We start from the raw sequence: 27,043 nt of genomic DNA on the forward strand, positions 1-27,043 counted from the left end.
TATACTAAAAAGTGTGGTGCCCCTCGTTTACCTCTTTCACCTATAAACCAAAATGAGTCAAAATGGTGCAAACTAAACCAATAAAAAGATGTCAGTCTTATGCTACTCCAGATTTCAGCATCATTAAAGGGGGAGGCCATTCATGCTAAAATTTAAAGAAAATGTGTAAACCAAGCACATTGTCATGCAGATGTGTGCCCCATCTGGCAGTATGGACTTTTCTTTAAAGAGTTACTCCAGGAATCGGCATAATTTATATACAAATGGATCCTCAAAATATAAGCTTATATGTAATTAGTTGTTATTTAAAATTTTGCTCCTCTTAGCAGAAAAATGCTGATGCACAGTAATGAGGAATTAAAGTGTTACTGGCCCTTTAATCAGTCTGTTGATTTCCTCTGGGCGGAACAGACACAGGACAGAAGATGGCTGCTGGACACATGTCCACATCACATGTCCTGCACCTGCCTGGGTTTGGTTGTAGTCGGTTGGTTGCAGTGCCTCCAGTATGGCCAGTGTTTTGGTCATGGCAGTTACACATCATCACTATGCTAACAGAGCAAGAAAACCTTTTAGATCATCACTGGTAGAAGAGCATAAAAGGGAGGAGGAGTTACTGAGAACTAAAGGATCTTGGGACTTGTAGTTTCGAGTGGCGGCCATCTTGGTGATAACTCTGCATACTTTAGAGAGGCCGTAAAACTTTGTGAATCATAAAATCAAACTATTTAAGCTCCATTTTGTGTCTAATGACATTGTGTTTTGTTACATTCATTTATTTATAGCATCATGGGTGTTTTAAAAAACAGGGAATACGAGAAGAGGGGGCACACATAGTATGTCAGTGTACTTGATTTACAATTCTTGATCCTAGATTTCCTTTAACAGGGTAAGCATAAGGCCCTTAAGGGGCTGTGCATACTATAATTATCCTGTTAAAAGTTTTCCATTTGCTGTCGAAAGCCCCACATGATGTGATTCCTATGCAGCAACCACAACAACTACTCCCATATAAGTGATGGGAGGACTGTTTCACAGACATCCACTTGAACCCAGCAGGACACATGACTTCACAGGTTCTGAGTCCTGCTGCTTGGGGAATCACATGACCTGACAAATACTAAATGGGTGACCTTATCAGGGTTTGATACTTACCCCAATAAAGTTCATATAGCTCATGTAGGACAAAAGAGGAGTCTGGCCCTCTATAAGCATCAGACTTTGATAAATAATAATTAATTATAATAATTCCTTTATTTATATAGCGCACACAGATTACGCAGTGCTACACCGCGTTTGCCAAATCAGTCCCTGTCCCCAATTGGGCTCACAATCTAATCAACCTACCAGTATGTTTTGGAGTGTGGGAAGAAACCGGAGGACCTGGAGGAAAACTTTCGCAAGCACGGAGATAACATACAAACTCTATTCAGCCCAGGTCCCCAACCCTGTAAGCCACCATGCTGCCTTTAAATATGTGGTGCAGCATGGGATTGTCTAAACTAGCTTTGCAATATCTAACTTTTAGAGATAAATCTCCAGCTGTGTATTCAATGTGATAAATTATATTGTGGAGTTTCTACAGTATATGTATAAAAAATACTTCAATGCTTGAAAGCAGTGAAGTAGCTTAAAAACTTTGGAACAGATTGATAGAAAAGCACCTAAATAAATGATGAAAATACTAAATAATAACATTCTCACTGTGTTCTTAACCTGTAGCCGAAATATCACCTACAAACATGAATGGAAATTATTATTCCGATAGTAATAAAGGAAGCAGAACATCATTTCCATGGTTCAGCTACTGCCTAGATATCAGCTGATAAAACCTTGTGCATGCACAATAAAATATATATGTACTTTTAATAAAAGATTACAGACCATCCAGAGACATCGCAGGAAAAGAAAAACCATAGAAATTATCCCATGGATCTTGGAGGATATGTAGAAGCCGCTAGGACAAATGCTGTACTTGTTCCCATGATGTCTCATCAGGCATTAGTAAGTGCAGCCTTTCTTTTACTTCAAGCATTATTTACAGGGAGCATTATTATAAACTAATGTTTCGTCACACTTTACTTTGCACAGAAAAGGCTTAAAAAATACTTTTTTTTCCTGTTCACTTGAGCATCACGACAGGATTCTGAAAGTCAGTTTGGATTATGTATATTTTCAATTCCAGATCCTTGCAGTAGACGTTGTCAGCTTTGCCATGATAATTGAACAACATGTCTAGAGTACTTATTTCTACGGCTAATCCCCTAGCATGTGTTTAACCTTTTTGATAAATCATGGATTGGAGAAAGAGTGCTTGCAGAACAACATTTGGCCCACACTGTTGCCAAGGGAATTACACATTTTACTTCACAATGTGCAGCTCACAAGAAACAAGTGGCCATTGGCTTTATAATACATTTTTAGAATAATGTAAAAGAAGAAAACCATATTTGTCCTATCTATCAATATCTAAACCTCATGGCATGTAAATTGTGGCTGTATTCAGTGCCTGCAGCTAATACAAATATGTTCAAAAGTGCTGGTTAGAGGTAAAATCTAACAGATTTAGGAGAAATTTAGGAGACACCTCTTATATGATAAGATAATCGCAACTTTAACTGGGAGTGTAGCACAATCACAACATGGAAAATAGAGGTCCAATTCCTGGGCTGATTCTAGCGCCAAAGGCAGAAGAAGAGTAGATTAAAGTATAGTTTTTGTAATTTGGTTACTGGGGGTCATTATTATTATTATTGGGGTACTCTTTGCTTTTTCTGGGTTTTCTGGGTTATTTAATTTATCTTAGAGGTTGGTGTATAAGGCAGCTGAGTCTCTGCAGGTTTTCTGACTTTTTAATAAAGCCAAACAAAACTCGTAAACTCTTCTGCAACCCCTTCTAAAGTTTTTCCTACGCCTGATCGGCATAGAGCTTTGTGCCAAAATTCCATCTTTTTCCTACTCCCACATCTGGATTTTAACAATATATCAAGGGCGACACTGAAAAATTCTTGCACCGTTGCCTATGCTAGGTGCAAATAGTTGCAAATATAAGGGGGAAAAAAAGAGAAATGACCCCCATTGAGTTTCTATCAGTGACTGATATAACGTTGGTCTCTACTATGGCCCAAATTTATCAAAAGTAGTGTAATGCGTACTATGTGCAGGGTGCGCCAGATTATTGAATACTGGTACTGGGTCTTCATTAATCTGGCGCATCCTGCACTGCTCAGGAAGTGCGTACAAACTTTTGTTGCACCTTTAACATAGGGCGTGTGACACAATTCTGTTGAGTTGCAGTAATAAATGTTTTGCATGGTCCGACAGTTTGCACGTTCTTTTCAGTGCAAAGTGAGACAGAAAACTGGCGCAGACACATTAATAAATGTGCCCCTATGTGTCTTTGGATTTCATGAACTCTCTCTGTACATCATAAAGGGATTGCTTTAAATCCCTTTAAATTTAAAGGAATAAATGAAAGGTTAAATAAAAGAATATAGCAGAACATGTATCTTTAGTCAGGACATCAGTATGTATTTTTTTTGCTTTTTCTTGATTTTAGACTTGTCTTAGAAGGTGATATTTTCGGCATCTGTGTTTGTTGGCATTTTGTGACTTTTTTAAAAAAAAATTCACACAAAAATCACAAATTATTCTGCAACCACTTACTATGTTTTTACCTTTGCCTGCTCAGGACTTAAGTTTAATTGTGCTATTTTACCACAATTTGTGGCAAAATTGATATTTTTTATATGTGATTCCTAAAAGAAAACTACTGATTAATGACATTGAATTCTGTTGTATTTATTTAGTTATAGCATTATGGGTATTTCTATCAGATGTTCATATTCCCAGAATACCCCTTTAAGGTTGAAAATTCCAAAATTGACTTTATCATTATTATTATTCATTTAATATAAAGGCAACAGATTATAACCTATTTTCAGAGGCCTTCCTGTAGCTGGTGGCAATAAATACAGTGAACTGAAAATGTGTTTTTAAGATTTTTGAGGGGGAAATAGTCAACAGTATTGAAACAATAGTAGAATCTGGACATGATAAGGAAACTCTTACTACTTATTATGCCAGACTCAAGGATTCCATACATTTTATGGTTGGTTAGTTATCTGAATTTTTGACATATAATAAATTAGATGTTTGCTAGAGGTCTCAGCGGCAAGGAGATTAAGTGGTCAGAAGCAGGCAATCCCTTTAATTTTGTCAGCAAAGGTATATATATAGTAGTATAGTATAGTATAGTAGTAAGGTTATATATAGTAAACAACCAAGAAAGACAAAAAAAACTCTAGATGCTCAAAAGAAATACTAATGTGTCCAGGAAACCATAATGGTCTACCTATAATATGTAATTTTCATAAGAAAATGGTACAGAAGGTTTGCAGAAAATGAAATTAAATTCAAATACATCTGACCTGAAAATGCATCTATCAAACAAAGCTTAAATGTTATTAGAGCATAATCACAAACTTATACTATTGTCCATTTCTCTTTTCAATCCAAATCCCTGAAGCATCCAATTTTGTAATCCAAAGTAATTCTCTTTGTAGCAATCTTTTTAAGCAATCTCCTCTGCAGGGGATAAAATGTCCATGTTTTATGCTTAGAATGTGTAATCCTGCTGGTTATGTCTCTGAATTTTACTTAGAGTTATGACCATACTATCATGTGTGCTTCATAAAAGGGGGACTAATACTTTTAATGATCTATCCATGGGAAAGGGAACCTGTCATCAGAATTTCACATTTTTACCTAATGAGAGCTTTTATAATTAACAATACTTGTTCCACTAATTTTTAAAGGTAGATAAGTATACCTGGATCTCTACCAGCAAACTCAAGTTATGGGGCATCTGTGCAATGCTGTAATCCCTGTGCCATCCTCATTATCTCCTCTATCCCTTATATCCTTCCTAGCTCCTACAGACATGAGCTAATAGAGATTTGTATGGGTCAGCTTATGGCTGCATGGGGGAGGAGGGAGGGTAAAAGAGCTATCAGAGCAGAGAGGAGATAACGATGACGACACAGGGATGGCAGTCTTGCACAGACATACCCATGAATTGATCCAGTTTGCTGGCAGGAATTCAGGTATACTTTTAGCTAATTTTAAGTGAATGAAACAAGTTCTATTAATTATAAAAGCAAATTAGGAATTCATGTTAAAAAGGCATTGGAAACCTATCTTTAGGGGAAAAAGTGAAATCCTAAAGACTTGTTCTCTTTAAATGTTTGTCAGGCATCTCCACTTGTCAGTTATTCGACACATCCCACATTTATTAAAGCATTTGCGCCGGTTTTCGATCTTTCTTTGCACTCAAAAGAACTTGCACATGTATTTATAAAGGGTCTGCGCTAGTTTTGTGTTGTGGCTGCACGGTGTCCAACAAGACAAAATGTGCAGCTAAAGGGGAGTGTTCGTGCTTAGTTTGTTTGCACCACATTTTTTACTGACATGCCCCAATTCTGTCTGCGCCACAATTCTGCAGCATGAAGAAACTGAACAAATGGTGCACACTTCCAGAGCAGTGCAGGGTGTGCCAGACTTCTAAAGAGTGTGCGCCAGTTTTGATTAATCTGGGGCACCCTGCACACTCCACAAAAAAACTCTACATAGTGTAGTTTGAACTAGTTTTAAAAATGTGTAAGTGTAAGTACTGCTGCCATTCAGTTCAATGAAAGTGGCACAATCAGTGAGCCAGGATAGCCATGGCACTATGGATGGATCTGTCGGATTTTGGCCGATTGGTCATTAAAATTATTGGCCTGCAAAACCCCTTCAGTTAAGTTATTTTTAAAAGCTAAAATCCTTTCAAAAGTTCATTTTGGGGGCCCATTAAAAGACATCTACCACCAGTTCACTGATGGTAGAACGTCCTAATTAGACTACTCGTTCAGTCTAGGGGATTGGGGGGGACAGTTTTTGACATGTTTTCTGGCATCTTTATTAAATAATAACTTTGTAAAACAGCCAGAGGAGCTCAGGCTGATGGTGCCAGAACACCTATCGGCTTCCCTTATTTTTAATTTATGCACTCCCCCGCTATAATGTTCCTCCTTTGTCCTTGCTGGGGAATTATGATCCAGCCGGTGACATCAGAGCTGGGGCATGTGCTCTCTCCGTGGGCAGGAGGAGGCTTGCATTGGAAGTGTGGATAAATTAAAAATTGGGAAGTTGTTGTTTCATTAATAAAGATGCCAGAAAACATGTTAAAAAACGACCCCCCCCCCATCCCTTAGCCTGAATGAGCAGTCTATTTAGGACACTCTACCACCAGTTAACTGGTGGCAGATGTCCTTTCAGTGTATATTTCAATAAAAGAAGGTTAGTATTATAAACAATGCATTATTATGTAGGGCCTGACTTAGATTATTCACATTCCTGACAAACAGAGCAAAAATTTTGCAAACTAGTAAAACAAGGTCCTTAACAAAAACTAAGAATATCCAGCACACTCCATGTCAAGGCGTACATACATGACATCCCATTTATCTTCATATCACACCCAAGGGTTTGCTGTATGAAGTTCTACAATGGTAAAGCTTTTCTTTTGTGGATGTAATAGTTCTATTCAGCTATATCATTCTCTCTGATCTCTAGGGGCCATAAAAGACACAACATAATAAAGGGTTCTTCTCATCTGGCATTACAAGGTTGGTAGTGCAATATAAAATAAGATTCACCAATGATATTGCTGGGGATTGCATTTATATTTCTATATATCCACCACTTGAGAACAGAGAGCACATAAATGGGTCCTCTAGTATCCATTCTTTGGAGGTCTGCTACAAAATGCAAAAATTTGGCAACAATCAAAGGGATATTAGAAATTTGGAATGTTCATATGTAAAACACACAAAATGTTTGATTAGTTTTTGTGAAAATGATTTCCATATCAAAACAACTCACAATTTATCATTTGCATTTGTAAAGGTAATTGTTAACAGCTGTAGTAATAATGAATAGAGACTAAGAATAAAATTAATAGAGGTCTATTATGTTTACGCACTGATAAAATAAATTCCAATCTAAAAGAGTCAATTGATATCCCTAAAGGGGCTTTTTAACTAAAAAGTAATGACTGTTCTCTACAATAGGTCATCAATATCTTATTGATGCGGTCAGACACTGGTCAATGCAAAGAGAACGGAAAAGAGAGCAGACAGCTGCATTCTCATTATAGTGGTCATACCAAGTTACTGCACAGCAATTCCCATATTCTTTGGAGCATCTGATCAGTGGATTAGCGAGGTATGAGATCTTAAAGGACATCTACCACCAGGATGAAGGATTGTAAACCAAGCACACCGACATACTGGTGTGTGCCCCTTCTTTTTGTTTTTATAAAAAAAGGCATCTAAAATTATGCAAATGAGCCTGAGGGGCTATGGGCTCCATAGGTGTTAATGGAGCCTTGAATCTAGAAGGATCATTTACATCATTTTTACAGTCTAAAACATTATTAGCTGCCCAACTCCTTCCATAAATTAGATAATCAAAGATTTCACTTCTTCTTACCACATCCTTTTTTACACCACTGTAATGGTCACTGTTAACTGACAATAACCTTTAAATAAATAAAACAGGCTAACTCAGTATGGAATGGATAGATAAAGTACAGTATGCTCAAATAGTGTTAGTAGTTTGTTAAGATGGATATACAAAGGGCTTCATGGAAGTAGACACAAAATTGAAGGGGTTTGACTATAAAAGTTACAAAATTTTAATCCCCTAGTGATGTTTACACTAACCCCCTTACTTTAAAATTTTGCTCAATTTTAGTGATGGTCAGTTTAAAATTCCAGAGTGTGGGCGGGAACCCTCTAAGCCGACACATTATGATTCCTGTGTACTGACAAAGTGCTTAGATTATCCGGGTCCAGGGTTAAGCTACACTTTCATTTAGCTTCTGAAAATTTACTAGAATCTGAAACATAGAAAAAAAGAGATGAGAAAGATCAGGGATGGGATATGATGAGATCCAGGAGATGTAAAACACACTCTAGCTCTGCTACATCTCTGCTATAACACACAGAATCAGCCCTGCTAAACCTATTTCCCCTGCTATAAAGATCATATCTTGCCTCTAGCTGGTAGAGTAAGTCTGTGCATGCCAGCAGGAAGTGTCTGTTTGTGTGAGATCTTGTAATGCCTGAGAGAGGGGCTGTAGGCAGAGAGTACTGCATCCAGCAGACAGCAGAAGCTATCCATGAGAAAAATCTGCCCTGCCTCGGATCCTGGGACAACCAAAATTGTGTACACCAGGACTGTTGTCACAGCCTTCATGAAAATAGTTGCATTTTAAATGCATTCATTTATACAAAATGTATACTAAATGAATTTTCTTGCTGTAAGGTTTTATTTAAACTTCTTACTAAAAATCAGCTCCTTATGACTTCATAGGGTTCAATCCTGATTTCTATCTTCTACAAAATAGCAGAACATTTTCCCTTAGCATTATTACTTCATAAGCCAAGAGAAAAGTACTTGTGAGTCATAGATTTTATGATATTAGGAATGAATAAAGCAGGATCAAAAGCGTAATACAAGAACTGATGGAAAGCTAGCCCCTGTCATCATACGAAGGGAAATTTGTTCTATTTTGGTTTCATGTAATCCTCTCAGTACCATTAACGCTGAAAATTTTCAGCATGCAATTGAAGTCATTCATCGTTACAGCTTCCAGTTATTTTAATTATAATTTGCTAGCATTAAAAAATAAGATTGTGCAAGGGGAGGGGGTTGTCTATTTTGCAGTATTTTAAAGGCACGACTTTGACTTTCCACGAATTTGCCAGGAAACCAGCTTTTGTTTTGTGCTTAGTGCTGTTCCCTTTCAAGACTGACCTATCAATCAATTTTGTAATAAAGTGAAGTGGAACTGCACCGTGTAACTGACAGCTGTTGCCTACGTTTAACATTTAAACAAAAAGCACTGGCGTATAAACAGATCTAATTAAGTTACTGGTCAACGGCTAATGAAAAAAAATGGCACTCTAAGTTAATTAACGTACTATTATTTAGCAAGACACATGCTATCATTTTGCTGTAATATACGGTCAATGAGTGGACTGTTTACTATTAAAAAATATTGTACAAAATCTAAAAAAAAAAAATAGAACCATGCTTCGGCTTCAATTCTGAGTGTATGTAAACCCAAGAGCTTCAAAGTCAAGAGTAATTATCTATAAACCCTCATATTCATACTGCCGAGCATACTTTATCCAAGCTAAAGAGACAAAACATTATGTTGCAAAATGAAGCAGAATAATAAATTATTGAAATTGTCACACCGGAGTTCACCTGCTTCTTCCTGGTGCATGTAAGTGCGTGTCTTGCGACATATTTCTAATTTCTAAATCCTGCGCGTTGTCCAAATCCGTCAGGTTATCGGATGGCGCCCCCCCCCCCCCGATTTCTGGTGCGTGCAAGTCGGTGCTGATACGGCAAAATCCTGGGGCAATTTGTTGCAAAATGGAAATAGTCAGGAAAACCGATGAAAATGCGCTCCGCGGACCCTTAGTAAACGAGCACCAATGCCTCCGTTTGCTCCGAGACGCGCTCGTAAACTTAGCTCTTGAGGCTTGTTGGTTGTGGCAAGTACCATGCATGGCTAGAAACATTAGAAAGGACTTGAGGTGCGTATGGCATGATTTCTCAGTGGCTGATTAGGCCACTAGAGTTTTTTTTTTAATATCCTCTGATGATTGAAGACATGCTCTTGGATCAGGTTCAATCTAGGACAAATAGTGATGTCATTTAAGGGCACACATAAAGCTGCACTTTGTTGTCAGCATCTCTGTATAAATACTATTACAGTGGAATCGCTGTTTAAAATATGCAAACTGTAGCTCGGGTCAAGAGATTAATCTTTGCAGCATTCTTCCCATTGTCTTTGAATAGTGTGTATGAAATATAGATACCACTTTTCAAAGCCACAAAAAAGATGCATTTAAAAAACAGTTTACCTAAGAGTTCTTCACAAGTTTCTGTAAGCAATCACAAGAATTGCATACATAATTAAAATCCCAGAAGGGTTGATTTACACAATTCTTACTGCATTGCAAATTAAGAAGGAGAAGCCTACAAATCACTTAATTCCGTTCTTCCTGTGCAGGAATAAATACTAAAAATAATACTGAGCTCTGCAGATGAAGAGTGAGAATGGCTATCAGTGTCCAACCACTTAAAGCTCCCTTTGCTTAAATGATACTGACATCTATAACTGCTGCTGACCCACTTCTAGGATACAAAATTTCTGGTCGCCAACTGCAGAATCTGGGATAGGAAACAAGTTTTACTGGGTCATTAGATTTTGTGAAGGACAAACTACGACCAGGCTCACAGAGTCAACAATATTTATTACTTGGAGTCCCAGAATCTATACAACACAAACAGCGAAGAAGCAAATATATACTGGAGCAAGTTCCAAAAGCTTTAAAAAGAACTTAGCAAATGAGTAAGCGTTCACTGCCTATGACAACTATAATAGATCAGACAAAGGACTTAAAGGATATCTACCACAAACACTGACATGCTGGTGTGTGGATCCTGCTAGAGGAGGCACACACCAGTATGTCAGTGTGCTTGGTTTATAGTCCTTAATCCTGATGTTAGATTTTCTTTAAAGCACTACATACAAAGTACAAAACACAGTATTGCACTTTTTTAATCAGCTGATTGAGTCACACTCTCAGCACATCATCTTAATCAATCTTACACAGTACTATAACTACTGAAAATTTGATGTTCTGATTACATTGCCATTACTAAATAATTTAGCCATCAAAGTGTAAAGCATTGAAAAAAAGGAAGAGTGGCAGGATGGATATATTTATTCATACAAGTTCCTCTAAATTCTATATCTATGGAGAGGTGGATATTTGGAAGTATCAACTTCTTTAAAGTGAATTCTCCATTAAAATGGTGGTAGAATTAACTGTCATCCCAAATGTTAAAAAGTATGTCCAAACATTTATGGAAATGTATTAAACATTTTTTGATTTTTTTTGTTAGTTACAATATGTAGATCTCCATCATTATAGTTAAGGAATTCAGATTCCGGGACACCATAACAGGGTAGAACTTTTAACTTGTGAAAACAAGTCTTCAGTTGGGGAACAGGGTTTTTTAACATGGGCCCAGGGGTTGTAAAGATATCAAACATCCTTTTTTGTACCTCAGCCTTTAACATCGATCCAACACCTCCTGTTACCACCGGTCTCTGGTGTTAAACAGGACTTCAGCAGTGACTCTTGACAGCTGCACCTGCATTGGGTGAACACTGATGGCACAATGAAACTACAAGCAGTGACGGTCAGTGAGGGAAGGTCACGTGCGGAACTGGATTGCTGAAAGTAAATGTTTAAGACTGTTTGGTATTTTTAAACCCACTGGGACCTATATATAAAAAAACATGATACGGGTCAACTCCTTTAACCAACATTTTGCATATTCCTGACATTTTGAACATAAAGCTTTCCGGCATTGTATCATAGCTGAAAAATAACATTTGTCAGGTCAGGATGAACTGAAAGAAAGTTTTATATATCATGCACCCAACATAGGTAGATGTATACAGTTTCCATTATGCTCTAAACGTAGAGAGATATTTTACACTAGAAGAATGATTTCAAGAATAGCTTAACACACACACACACACAATCTTATCCAGATAACCTCAGCTTTTATTTTGGATATGGAGTTCAACAAAAAAAACTTTAGTCATCCGGAACTACAGATGACACCACATACAGTTAAGACTCTACAAAGGCCTTTTTACAGCTTACAATATGGCCACACGCGTGAGCCGGCAACCTGCAGTTACAAGCCACAATGTGATAACAACAAGAAATAAAAGACATCATCTTACCTCCATCACCAGAGCCGGAACCTCCCTCTGAAGGAAAAAAGAACACACATCTTAGATAAACCTTCAACAATAGGATTTGGTTACATTTACATTACAGGCCAAAGCAACATTTCCATATTTTCACTTTAAAACATTGACAAGTCTGTCTACTTAGTTGTGTTTTATTTTGCCTTTTTGTCCTAGACAACATGATCAAGGTTAGTGCTGTGTTATGCAGGTACTGTCAGAGAAACAGAGAGCCCGTTATAAAAAGAATCATGTTCATTTTTGTCATTGAGTTTAACCTTTTTCCCCCACTATGAGACATGCTATTTATACAAGACTTTCAGAGCCAGTCGTGAACACAGAAAAACCTAACAATGAGCTAGCCAGGCGGCTACAGTACTTCAGAGTTTACATAGCATTTGTGCAGCTCCGTGTATTATTCTCATGACAAAATAGAATTCAACATTGATATTTTTTCACTTTAATCTATTCCATTAGTAAGTCATCATATCTGTAAGTATTTTGAATTTTGAAGTGTTAAATCTCATCGCAGGGCTGTTTGACCTCCTCCTTCTGTCAAACCTTTTTTATCATGTGATAACAATTTACTGTTAAAAGCAATGGACTTCATGCCCTTCCATCTTCCATTGAACTACACAAAAAAAGCAATTGATTGCATTTAATAGTGAACTTAACATTTAAAAGTGGATTTTTATTGTGCTACTTTAATGATTTTGCCAATTCTTACCCATGTTAGTAGTGTGACTGGTATGATACTTCAAAAAAATAAATAGGGACAAGACAGCAGATAAATGGGGTTGTCCTACACACATAAACACAGGGCACAGAGCAGAAAACAATTTGCTCCCTGTTCTATGTTGTAATCTCAGTGCAGCTCCCATTCACCGGTATGGGGGCCACCACTGCAGTTACCACCTCCTGCTACTACACCGGAATGCTGCTACCTCGCTGATTGGTTCATACTACGATTGAAAACTGCACAATATAGGGTAAAACTGACAATGTTTTGATGCTATAAAATATTAACAGAAAATAAGGATCTATCACCTAACAGTCTTGAGAGTTTGCGTGCACACATTTTAATGTATAGAGGTGATATTCTATACACTCTTGACTTCTCTTTTCACCTACTCCTCTCCCCCAGATTTTGGTTACAATATCCTCTATAACATGGTGGACACCAAGGGTGTCGTCTATTGAAGATACTGACAGTATTCAATATTTGTTGTGCAACATGAAGCACGTATTATTAATCTTACTGGCCTTACTGAAAAATACAAGATTTTAGAAGTGGCCTTGTTCTTCTGGAAATTAAAACTTTATCAAACCAGAGAATGCTCACAACTTATCTACAGCAACTTCCACTCCATGTATATTGCACAACTGACCCCTAGGAGGGTACGCCTCACGAGGTATACTCTTCTCAACTTCTACCATGCTCTGCTCCTCTGGTTGGAGCTGACCGAAGAATAGTAGCTAGACAGCTAGAGAGAGATGATCGCTAAAAACATTCTGATATACCGGAAATATAAAAGTTTTTTAAATATATATTTGTATGGGTTATCTTTACTTGTGAACTTGTTTAACCCGCACTTGTTACTACAGTATTAATCGGTGCAATTTACTCTGTGGTATTTTTAAGTAATTATCTTGGGGTTCACCAATTCTAATACTGTATAAGCAAGAATGAAGTAAACAATGTATGCTCTCCTTGTAAACAATCCGGTATGTTCTCATAAAGTAATGTGATTTACTATGAGCTAAAAAATTATAACTATACTTGACATTTTCCTAAAATTGCTGAGCTGTAACGAAATTATGCTTCAGTAATGTTCAGAAAAGAAGAATCTCCTGGTCTGTTTAAGTGCTGCAGACCTGCTGTAGCCAACATCTGATGGTAGTTAAATTGGTTAAAAATCAGGCTCATTAAACTTGTGAAAGGCAAATAAATTGGTTTATTAGTTATCGCCATGCCTGATGAGGACATCATAATATAAAGACAGGATACTCTTCTTGAAGCTGAGGTTGTAAATGTCCTTGAGATAGCAAAATAATCTGTACTATACATGGTCACTGTGAATTGTATACAGTAATTCACTCCTAAAACGGAATACTCCAGATTGACTTTTCAAGACAAATTTTTCACATAGTGTCCAACCTACAGGAAGAGATGGAAAACAACTTGGATTACGAAATCCAAACATGGCTGATATAATACCTAATTTACCTATACAGGATAGCCTCTAAGAAAAAGGGACACTACAAGAGTAAAAATCCTCTGATCCACAATCAAAATTTAAATGAAAGTATTTTTAAATTGCATAAATATAACAGTCTGCAAAAGCAGGAACTTTAGTGTGTTTTTACCATTGTGTTGTGAACACATCCTAAGGCCATGTTCACAGGATGCAGTTGAACTGCGTTTAAAAAAATAATTCCAGCGTATATGAAGTATCCCCTTCCCAAACACAGATGGGTTTAGACTAAAATTCTTGTGTCTGGCAAGTAGCAACATGTTTTGCCGCATTCAAAAGAGGTGTTACTACTTACTGGACCAAGCAGTTCAGTCTAAATACATACAAGTTCAGGGATGAGATACTCCAAACACATTTGAAATGGGTCCAGCAATCTTAAAGGACATCTGTGCGCCAGCTCCCCCTCATATTGTGGCCCCTCTCATCTTCCCTTCATATTGTGGCCTCTCTTCTCCACCTTCATATAGTGGCCTTTCTCTCCTTTCATAATGTGGCCCCTCTCATCTACAATTTATATTGCTGCCCCTCTCATCTGCCCCATATATTGCGGCTCCTCTCATCACCCCCATATATTGCGGCCCCTCTCATCACCCCCATATATTGCGGCCCCTCTCATCTCCCCCATATACTGTGGTCCCTCTCATCTCCCCCATATATTGTGGCCCCTCTCATCTCCCCTATATATTGTGGCCCCTCTCATCTCCCCCATATATTGTGGCACCTCTCATCTCTACCTCATATTATGGGCCCTCTTATCTCCACCTTATATTGTGGACACCTATATCTCTCTTACATTGGGCTCCTCTCATCTTCCCCTCATATTGTGGCCACTCATCACTTCCTCGTATTTTGGCCCCTCATTTTCTCATTACTGTGTGTCCTCTTATGCCCCCCCTACCATTGTGGCTACTCATATCCCCCTCCCATAGTGGCCCCCTTACCTACCCCTCCTCATCCTCCCCATCATCTTCCTCCCTCTCATAATGTGGCCCTTCATGTTGTTGGGCCCACCTCATCTTGTCCTCATATAGTGGCTCCCTGGACTACGCCCTTGACTTCCCTGCATCCTGAGTCTCCCCCTCATCACCCCAACATATTATTCAACACAAAATAATTTGTGAAAGGTAAAGAGGTTTAGTAAGTAAAAACAATAAATGTAAACTTAATCTGAAAAAAGAATCAGCATTAAACTTAGCTACCAATCTCACAGACTTTATGAGTAGCATAAGATTAACAGCACCAGTGCACTGGATAGTTTTGGAATGTTTTAGTTCTCTTAACCATGAAAAAATCAGGTACTGTATTCCAACAGTACAAACAAATTCAAGATCAACAATTCTAAGGCCAACACATTTACTGTTGAGCTCAAACACAAGAAGGTAGAAACTGACCTCATTAGGTGGAAACCAACCTTCCATTTGTAAATAGTAAATTTCAGTGTCCCACTTAGTCACACCAAACAATAGTACAGTAGTAATTTATTTCAGTAACATTTGTACAACAGATCTTTAATAGAGATGAGCGAGTATACTCGCCCGAGCTTGATGCTCGGTCGAGTATTAGCATACTCGAAACGGCTCGTTGCTTGGACGAATATTTCGCCGGCTCGAGATTGAGCATTTACTTAAGAAAACACAGTGAAGAACAGTGAAGAATACAATGAAAACAGTAAACACAGGATCATTTAAGTGAAGAATACAGTGAAGAACACCATTCGGCACGCGTGTCTTCGGATAAGTTAGCAGATGTACGGAACATCTGCAATGTGTTCTTCACTGTGTTCTTTCAATGTGTTCTTTCAGTGAAAACATCTGCAAACATCTGAAATGTGTTCTTCAGTGAAAAATGCTCGAGTCTCCCATTGACTTCAATGAGGCTCGTTATTCGATACGAGCACTCGAGCATTGGGAAAAGTTTGTCTCGAATAACGAGCACTCAAGCATTTTAGCGCTCTCTCATCTCTAATCTTTAATGTTGAAAAATTATTATTATCTATCACCTAAAGCTACCTTTATAATGAACACCTTCATACTGTACCAGCACGGTTCTGCCTTGTGACGCAAGTGGAGTGCCAGGGCCTCATTTGAATATATTATAAAGTTTTTTGTGACTAAACTATCATTTTTTTTGTCCCTAAAAAAACTATTTGCTGGGATCAGTAGTACATAGCACAGAGGGTGGTGTGCTTAGGTCATTTCAGCCTGAGTCAAGTGGTAGATTTCCTTTAATTACTAATGGTTTTTAACCCCTTTACGCTCCGTGACGGATATATCCGCCATGGAGCTGTGAAGGTTGTATGAAGAAGGCTCACGGGCTGAGCCTTCTTCATACAGAGATGGGCTTTGCTGCATATCGCAGCAAAGACCCATCGCTATCACCCGCGGTCGGTGCTTGCACCGATCGTGGGTGTCAACCTTTTCTTTGCCGCAGGCAAAGTCGCCGACGGCACTTTAAATTTGGCGGCGCATGGGCGCCGCCATCTTACCTCCGCTCGCCGCTCCCCCGAAAGTCATTGGGGGGGCGGCGATCGGTTGCCATGGTAGCCTCGGGTCTTCGTTTGACCCGAGGATACATGGCTTCTGCATATCCATTACAATGAGCCTGGGGCTCATTGTAATGTATAGTGAGCAGAAATGCCATATACTGCGATACAGTAGTATCGCAGTATATGGCAGGAGCGATCAGACCATCTAGGGTTAATGTACCCTAGAGGGTCTAAGAAATAGTGGGAAAAAAAAGAAAAAAAAAAAAGTTTAAAAAATGTAAAAAAATAATAAAATATTAAAAGTTCAAATCACCCCCCTTTCCCTAGAACTGATATAAAATATCATAAATAGTAAAAATCACAGACACATTAGGTATCGCCGCGTCCCAAAATGCCCAATCTATCAAAATATAAAAATGGTTATTGACGTCGGTGACCTCCGGAACGGCAAATGGCGCCCAAATGTCCAAAACGCTACTTTTACACCTTTTTAGATGACATAAGAAATGTAATAAAAAATTATCAAAATGTCGCACAGTCCTCAAAACAGTAGCATTGAGAACGTCGGCTCATTTCGCAAAAAATGACACCTCACATAGCTCCATGCGCCAAAGTATGAAAAAGTTATTTGCGTCAGAAGATGGCAAAAAATTTTTTTTCTTTTTTGTACACATTCGTTTCATTTTTGAAAATGTATTAAAACGCAATAAAACCTGTATAAATTTGGCATCACCGCAATCGTACCGAACCAAAGAATAAAGTAGAGGTGTTATTTGGAGCGCAGAGTGAAAGTCCTAAAAACTGAGCCCACAAGAACATGATGCACATGCTGTTTTTTTCAATTTTTCCACATTTGGAATTTTTTTGCGGCTTCCCACTACATGGCATAGAATAATAAATAACATCATGGGAAAGTAAAATTTGTTGCGCACAAAATAAGCCCTCACACAGGTCTGTACACGGAAAAATGAAAAAGTTATGGATTTTTGAAGATGGAGAGCGAGAAATTAGCGAAAATACCCTGCGTCCTTAAGGGGTTAAGACAAGATCAGGAATTCCGGGGGTAGATGTGAGTATAAGTTCTTTTTTATTTTTAAAGCCCCCAAGCCCTATATAAAAACCCCTAAAGGTACTAAACAATAATATGGCAGAACCTAACTATAGGTTGCTTATAAAAATGTAACTACATATGATTTTCAATCCTGTGACAATTTAAGATAATTTCTGTAAGTTTATTGCACTTGATATGAAATAGTAACACATAATTTTTTTTAAATGGCCTAGAAATGTAGAAAGAGAAAAGATTCAGTTCAAATGTTTTGGATCTATTGGGCACATGTACCAACTTTTGGCTTGCCTATTTCTTTAACTTTTGAGACTTTTCATTGTGCTTGTGTTCATTTGTGACCTTTTTTTGTGCCTAAAGCAGTCTCCTTCAAAGTTCGCCATTGTCTAGTTTTCTGAAGTGTTACCTGAGTTATCACTTGATCCAGATGTGAAAGTTTTTAACTTTTTTTTAAAAAGTTGCAAGTTGTGGCACAAATCTAAGGCTGCCCCTGGGCAAGTGTAGAAATTCCCCGGAGAAAGTCTTTAGGTGACTTTTTGCGACTTTTGTTTTAAAAAGCTGCAAATTCAGTAAAGACCAAATGCCACATGTATAAATGAGGAAAAACCACTAAGATACATCAAACCAACAGAAAAGCCAAGAAAAGTCCCAAAAAAACAGATGGACAAAGCCAGGCTAATGATAAATGTCTCCCTATGCTTTTTATTGTCCTATGTTTATTTTATGTCCTGATTCACTGTATTTAAAGGAAACCTACCATTTGATTTGATGCATTATGAAGCAAACATACCTTGAGAATGGTGTAGTTACCCTGATGCAGGATCATTTCTTGTTTAATCCCTGTGCTGAGTGGTTTTTCTGGATAAACAATTATAAAATAATGATAATGAAGCTCTGTGGCTTCTGTGCCTGGGCTCAGCGCTTTTCCTTTCACACTAGTTATCAGAGGATAATGCAATCACTGCTCTCTCTGCCAGGCAGAATAATCAATTGCTGCACCATCGTCCAGCTGCTGTGTATGAGTGATCCAGCTCAAGTTGATTAGTCCTGTCTTGGCTGTTCAGAAAGCTTGTGTGTAATGTGTATAATGTGGATCCAGCTTCCCCAAGGTCCTGAATTTTATAATTGTTTTTTAAACAAAACCACTCAGCAAAGGGATTAAACAGGATATGTTTCTGCATCAGTGTAGCTACAGCATTCTCAAGGTATGTTTGGTACATAATGCATGAAATCAAATGGTAGATTTTCTTTCAAGCGAAAGAAATAGAAATTTTAAGAAAATGTATCAAGGACTGTCTTATTGTCCCCCATTATGGATGTTGTGCCAGATATACTAGGAAACTCTGACCTGCTCTAGAATTGTGCTGTAACATGTAGGCTATAGTAATGCACCATGATTTTTAACTTTTTCATGGCTTATACACAAAAAAGCTGATATAATATACTCAATTTAATATAATAAACTCAATTATTCTATTGAATGTGTATAATAAATGCATAATATAAAATAAATATATGGCTGCTAAAATACAGGGAGGCAAAAAAATATATCGGTCTAGGCATTAATGTGTTACCACTTTTATAATGACAAAAAGAGATATTAATGCACTGAAAACCTGATCAAAAAGGCTTCATACAGCGTTAGATGCGAAGAATGTAGAACTTTAGGATTTAAGGACAAGTTGCTTTGTTAGTTTAGAGGTCACGTAGTAGCATTATAAATAAGGGCAAGCACCACCGCAAAGTATGTTTTTCAAACAAGAAATGAACATTTCCTTTCCAAGAATTCAGGTGAGACCATACATTCTTTCAGGCTTTATTGCGGTTTATAAAAACATACCAAGCCGACACTGTGATTATTCTGGTAGCCTCGAAAGCAAAGAGTAAATCAACATAGTAGTAAACCAATTATTTATTATTATCATGGAGCCCTTGTACAAGGTCCCTTGCAGTAAACACTGGTCCCTCCCTGACAAATAAACCATGCAAAGTAGGAACAATCAGTTCTGTGCTTCACAATATCCAACCCTATGAGAAATTCATTGCTATTCAGTTGAGAGTGTGGAAAAGTGTTTTTTCTTTACAAAGAATTATGGTTTTACAGCAAAATACACAATACCAACCTTCGAGGTTAAATATTAACTATAAAGTACATTTTTTAACATTAGCTTATAAATGCACTCCTGTTTTTACTCAATTATGTATTTTTTGAAGTGTTGGCTGTTATATTTTTATTTTTTGTAAGGTTTACAGACACTAGACTGCTTTGTCTGTGAGAGGTATGTCACTGCTCAGCCCTGATTGGCCAGAATGTGCTGAGACCAGCTGAGAGAGAGTTGCTGTACAGATCGTTAGCGGAAAGAGTTGTGAGAACAATTTCTCATTTTAACTTATTAAATAATGTAACTTGGACAGCCCCTTTAAGTAAAATACTTAATTTTATCATCCAAAGCCTAAGATTAATAAAAGATTAAGATTAATAAAAAAAAAAACAAAAACAATTGCTACACAGATACATAACCCATAGAAAATGTAAGGTTATTCAGGCTACACACTAAACTGCTGTAAGAAATTGGAATAATATTCTGATGAACTGTTCATACTATTTCATTTTCCAATTTGAAAGCACATTAAAAAAACAAAACCAAAAGGCCAATAAATAATGAAATTTTAATGCATCTATCTTTGGTCTGTGGTCGACTTTAACAAAACTGCTAAACCAAAATGACCAAATCGACCTGCAGCACGTTAAATAGTCCGAACTCAGAGCAAAGTTGATTATTTTTACCTGTATATCATTCTCAATGATTCTCCCTTGACAGAACCACTAAGGTGATCTGTCAAAAAATTACATTGCATTGTGAGTAAAGATGAGCGGACCCGAAGTTTGGGAGTGTTTCTTACAACCCGAACTTATTGCTGGATTGGTGGCCGAGCAGCCAATCCGGCAAATTGATGCACCTAGCTACTAGCCATAGCTGTGAATGGTCAGGGGACCAGAAACACTGCAGAATTCTCTACCACAAGGTTGTGTGATGATTGATTAGTTGTAAATAATGACTATTTATTTGTCAAGAGGGATATATTTTTTGGAGTCAGAAATTAAATGGATTCCCCCAATATGGGGTAACTAGTTTAGCCTTATGGGATTTTTTCTTTTCAATCAACACAATTGGGCACATTTACAAAGGGTATGAACGACGCATTTTCGTTGGGTTTCGCGATCCTTTTCCGTTCTGTCCTGAATTGCCCCTGGTTTTTTGCGCACGCGATCAGATTGTGTCGCATCGGCGCTGGCTTGCATGTTACATAAATCGGGGGGTGTGGACGTCGGACAACCCGACTGATTAGGACAAACTGCGGAATTTAAAAAGCAAATTGTGTCGCAAGATCAGCACTCACAAACACCGGGAAGAAGAAGGTGAACTCCGGCGGACCTCAGCGGGGGAAGCAACACATCCAAGAAATTGAACGCACGATCTTAGTGAATCGTGGCAGCTCCGAGTCCTCGTCGAACAACGCACGGCGGGGATCGCGATGGGACGGGTAAGTAAATGTGCCCCACTAGGTTGGCAGGTTGGGCTTGATGGTGAAGATTTATCAGAAGTGTCTGGTTTAGTTGTCCGTAGCAACCAACCAGAGATCAGCTTTCAATTTCCCACAGCTGTTTATGAAATGAAAGCTAAGAATGAGACTTCTGATAAATCTTCCCAGATGTCTTTATTCATCCATATGCATTATGTTACCATGTTTGATCATCACAAAAGCCGCAACAGGAAAGAATCATTATTTTGTTTATAACAAATTCTTGCTGTAAAGTCATCATCACATTTTCACATTCTTTCTCACTTTTTACTTTCCTTGTCAGTAATTACCAGTTATACGAGTTTTAGTTGTAAATTGTAAAGTTTTACTTGTTTTAAATTGTCTATGGATGTAAAAAGTTTTCAAAATATATAGGCAGCAACACTGATTAAAGTTCTTTGCATTCTGCATACAGGAATATTTTTAATAACAATTATAATAATATCTATTTATATAGCGCACACAGATTTCACTGTGCTGCACAGAACTTGCCAAATCAGTCCCTGTCCCCATGAGGCTCACAATCTAATCAACCTACCAGTATGTTTTGGAGGGTGGGAGGAAACAAGAGGACCTGGAGGAGACCCACACAAACATGGAGAGAACATACAAACTCTTTGTAGATGTTGACCTGGATGGAACTTGAGCTCAGGTGTAGTGCTAACCACTGAGCCACCACGCTGCCCTCCTTATTAGGAAAATGGCGGAGCACAAGTTATTGCCACTTCACTAACTTCATGATTGCCATGATTTAAATGCAACTTTGCCAGTAGCATTTAAACAGTTAACAGCGGAGATCAGCAACAATAGATCTTTAAAATTTGAGTCTGGCTGAATTTGTTGATATTTAAATTAATGAGGCCAAGCGTGCGCCTACACTAACATGCCAACATTTGAGGAAGGCCATCACTACTGTCGTTTGCCCATCACTAATCTCAGAATATGGCAAAACAAAAACAAATAAGTTCTTCTTAAAAAATAATGTCTATGGCTACATTCAAACTATGTATGCCCGCCGTACCGTAGTACGGTGGGCATACATCGGCGCTGCGGAGAGGAGCAGGGATGAGTGACCCTCTCCATAGGACTATACAGCGAACGGCGACGTATTCCGTAGAAAGCTAGGACATGTCCTATCTTTCTACGGGCTACAGAGCGGTACGGTGACACACGTGTGCTGCAACGTATCGCTCCCGTACAGGGCCTTGAGCCTATGGAAGTGTATGGGGGATGTATATACGCCCCCCCCCCCCCATACGTTCGTGTGAATGTAGCTTATGTCAGATGGAAAACAGATGCAAACTTAAAATGTTATTATGCCTTCTAGAAGTTGGGCATGAAATAACAAAATTAATTCAATCTACAACCTATATATCTCCCAATTTTAAGGATTGAAAAAAAACTATTAACCCCTTAAGGACGCAGGGTTTTTCATTTTTACGTGTACAGACCTGTGTGAGAGCTTATTTTGTGCGTAACAAATTTTACTTTCCCGTAATGTTATTTATTTTAACATGCCGTGTACTGCGAAGCTGAAAAAAAATTCCAAATGTGGAAAAATTTTTAAAATTCTTGTGGGCTCAGTTTTTTCGACTTTGACTGTGCACTCAAAATAACACCTCAGCTTTATTCTTTGGTTCGGTGCAATCGCAGTGATACCAAATTTACATAGGTTTTATTGTGTTTTAATACATTTTCAAAAATTAAACGAATGTGTACAAAAAAGGAAAAAAAAATTTGCCATCTTCTGAAGCGAATAACTTTTTCATACTTTGGTGCACGGAGATGTGTCTGGTGTCATTTTTTGCGAAATGAGCCGACGTTTCCATTGTTACCATTCTGAGGTCTGTATGACATTTTGATCATTTTTTATTTCATTTTTTATGTGATGTAAAAAGGTGTAAAAGTCGCATTTCGGACATTTGGGCGCCATTTCCCGCCTCGGAGGTCACCGCCGGCCGTAACCGTTTTGAAATTTTGATGGATCGGGCATTTTAGGACGCGGCGATACCTAATAGGGAAAGGGGGGTGATTTGAATTTTTAATATTTTATTAATTTTTTTTTTTTAAACTTTTTTTTTCTTTTTTTTTTCCACTATTTCTTAGACCATTAATCCTAGATGGTCAGATCGCTCCTACCATATACTGCAATACTTCTGTATTGCAATATATGGCATTTTTGCAGCACATTCATTACAATGAGCCACAGGCTCATTGTAATGAATCTCCAGAAGCCATGTAGCCTCGTGTCAAACGAAGACCCGAGGCTACCATGGCAACCGATCGCCGCCGCCTTTTAAACGCCGCCGGCGACAATGAAAAGGTTAATGGCCACATAGCAAGCACCGACCGCGGTTATTAGCGGTGGGGGTTTTCTGCAATATGCAAAAACCCCCACCCTTGTATGAAGAGGACTCAGCCCGTGAGCCCTCTTCATACACTCCTTATACCTCTGTGCCGTAGAGCTACGACGCAGAGCGTTAAGGGATTAAAGTGCTTGTCCAGTCTCAGCAAATCAATGTTATTGTTTGCAAAAGTTATACAACTTTTCAATTTATGTTCTGTATCATCCTCAAACAGTTTTCTGGATCTCTACCTGCTGTTATTCTATGGGAAGCGTCATGGTTTACTACCAGCGGATAAAAATCCATGTGAGCCGTGGCCCTATGATGTCACACAGGGGCAAGGCTCACGGTTTTGATAACCCAACATGCATCTGTGTGACATCACATGATCAAGACAGATTTCTATTCACTGGAAGTAAACAATGATGCTTCCTGTTGAATGACAGAAAGCAGAGATATAGAAATGATGAAATGATACAGAAAGTATTTTGGAACGTTTTATAACTTTCATTATACAAACTATATAATTTATTTGCTCGCAACACCTCTATGTTATATATATATATTTCAAGAACATGTAATTCAACTGTAAGATGGGTGACATCATTGACCAGAAGTTTTGACATACGAGTGTCAAAGAATGTTATTTTAGACTTTGGTATTTGTAATCAACATTCATTTTCTCTTTATAAGCCCTAATGCATTTGGCTATTAAGATTATCTCAGGTCTAATTTTAACTAAATTGGCTACATTTTATTTACACAAAAAGTATAATTTGTAGGTGTCCCAAAACTTGTCCACAGATTGCACCCTTCTCTATGGTGAAGCTTAGGAGGATGGGGGGGATGTTCCCCATATATTGAGCATTAAAGGGAACCTGTCACCAGGGACCTCATTTTCACTAAAGACAGGCTGCAGAAGCCTATTACAGCTGCCCATTACAACCTTTCTGCCTTTTCTAAGCATTTGCATTACAATATAATTGTGTTTTATAACTTACCTTGAACTCTGACAAAATCTTGGGGTAGTCACAGAGGCTGGGTTTTGGTTTGGATGCATTTCAAAAAACAACATGTGACTTGTCTGTTACTCACTCCTCAGATCTTAGCCCCCACATTTGTGCTCCTGTACAGCTTCTCCTTTTGCTCCTTCTCAGAGGTCACAGTCAGGTGAGATGACATCAGTGGGGGAGGGACAAGCTGTACAGGAGCACAAAGATGGAGGCAGCTCAGCCAAGTCACATGTTGTTTTTTGAATGCATACAAACCAAAGTCCAGCCCCTGTGACTACCCCAGGATTTTGTCAGGATGAAAGAGTAAGTTATAACAGATAATTATATTGTAATGAAAATGCTTAGAAAAGGCAGAGAGGCTTGTTTGCACTGCAGGTGTCATGGGCTTTTACAATCTGTATTAAGTGAAAATGAGGTCCCTAGTGACAGGTTCCCTTTTAGCATATTTTCGTCATGCTCTTACCATTTGGATAGCTGATGCGTTGACTGCCTACTGATTTGTAGTCTTATCCTTAGATGTATTAGCGTTCTATATTTTAGACAGTATTACATAGTAGGTTACATGATTTAACTAAGTCTATGGAAATAAAAATAAAGCTACTTTGCATAACTGTATACTATCCCATTTGATGTATGCACAATGTGACGCAGTGCTAATAGGAATGGACAGTGCTGCTCTCATGGGTTTGTTTTTACAGCAGTATTTTCTATATGCAGTCTGCAATACCTTATGCTTATGCTCTTAAATACACCAATTAAAGTCTGTGAATCTGTATATCTGAATTTTTAATGTGTTTTGCATCCACAATTACAATCAAATTATTTTTTTATTGGACAAAACAAAACATCAGTCTTGCTTAATTTAAAATAATCTAACTGAATGCAAATTTTAATGAAATGATGAAATAATGATGCGCTCATTATACTATATGCCTTAGTGCAGTTTCAAGCCATATTGTAAATGCAATTTATGAAGCAAGAACCATGAATGGATTGGGAGGAAGCAGGACTATATGTTCTTTGTAGGTTATCATAAAATATAATCTACACCAAAAACTGTATTACACAATCACCTGAATGTGTGTACTATAACTCCTAAATTTCTAATACCAATATTCAAACAATGTTCAACAACAGCTTTGCCATTACAAAGTAGTAGCCCTGGCATTCTGTGTTATCATACCTTTGTGTGTGTTGTTAGTAGGAAAAAGTTATTGGTATTCCAGGGATGTTGCTGGACTTGGAGTATCGGGGGAGGTCTTTCAAATGGCTATGTTCAAGGATCTGTGCATTCAAGCTGCCCATAACCCCTTCCTCCTGCTACTGCAATACATTATCAAAAGCCTTCTAATCGTATGCCTTACAGCAGAGGGGAGGGGTTGTAAGATCTCACACAGGAGTGCATCACATTGCTGCAGGTCCAGCTACAATTCTGGAATATAAAGCAATCTTTGAAAATCCTGCTGCTACAAACAGAATAGACACCCCCTATTCCATGTTTCATATAAAATTATGGAGCACCTGGCAATGCAGTCAAGGCAGTTGATTCATGCCTAGTGGATGACGTGTATTGAGGGGGAGTATCCAATATGCTTCCCTTTTTCTAACCTTGCAAAGCCAATCTCCTCGCATTTTTCCCGCTAGTCATGAATTCTCATAACAACATATATTGTAGATATATTAATCTTGCTTGGTCACTTCCATATATCCTATGGGGCATACTTATAAGGGCTTCTGCACCACATCAGTGGCGTAGAAGCCCTGAAATAATCGCAAATGCTAGCTTATTGTTAGCACTTGCGATTATTTTGCCCAATCCGCCGCCTTCAAGCCAGCGGCTTCAAGAGGTGTGAAGGGGGTGCGGCTAGCCAAGAGTAGGCCGGCGCAGGGCGTTACTGTCCCCATGCCTGCGCAATTGCTGCAGCCGGCGACTTTTCAGATGTGAAAATTCGTTGACTGCGCATATTTCTGAGCCAGACCCCACCGGATACATCAAGAGGCTGTATCGCCCTGCGGAAAAGCAAGAGCACTGGCGTATGTATATATGTTACTGTTCTTCCTCTAAATTTTGCAATACTATCTTGCTATCTATAGAGGTGTGTTTCCAACAGGAATACCTGTGTTTCCGGTTCTTGGGTTCTATTGAAAACATGTGTTCAAACTGACTTGTGTGCTACGACTAAGAATCTTTATGATTAGAAACGCGTCAGACTTTTTTCATGGATCCCTGATGATTTTATCTTTTTTGAAATAAAGGAAGATGCTTTTAAATTTGTAAAAATTTCTACATGGAATTTTCTTTGCTGGATTGTTTTCTTCATTGTTTAGCAAGGTGCCGTCCTCTTGTTGGTCTCTATTTTATACAGTGTGGTCACGGCAGTAGACATTGGCTGCATGGTGT

The 27,043-nt window shown here is 38.2% G+C and overlaps 1 protein-coding gene across 2 annotated transcripts in view; it reads right to left on the reverse strand.

Annotated features, from left to right (window-relative positions):
* Positions 1-27,043, reverse strand: part of TMEFF2 (transmembrane protein with EGF like and two follistatin like domains 2) — a 337,792-nt gene that overhangs the window by 270,352 nt on the left and 40,397 nt on the right. For both annotated transcript variants that reach the window (XM_072120853.1, XM_072120854.1), the window contains exon 4: positions 11,888-11,914. In XM_072120853.1, coding sequence (XP_071976954.1) covers positions 11,888-11,914 — 27 coding nt within the window. The remainder of the gene's footprint in view (positions 1-11,887; positions 11,915-27,043) is intronic.

The sequence above is a fragment of the Engystomops pustulosus genome, chromosome 8, assembly GCF_040894005.1.
Source record: "Engystomops pustulosus chromosome 8, aEngPut4.maternal, whole genome shotgun sequence".
Classification (NCBI taxonomy): Eukaryota; Metazoa; Chordata; class Amphibia; order Anura; family Leptodactylidae; genus Engystomops; species Engystomops pustulosus.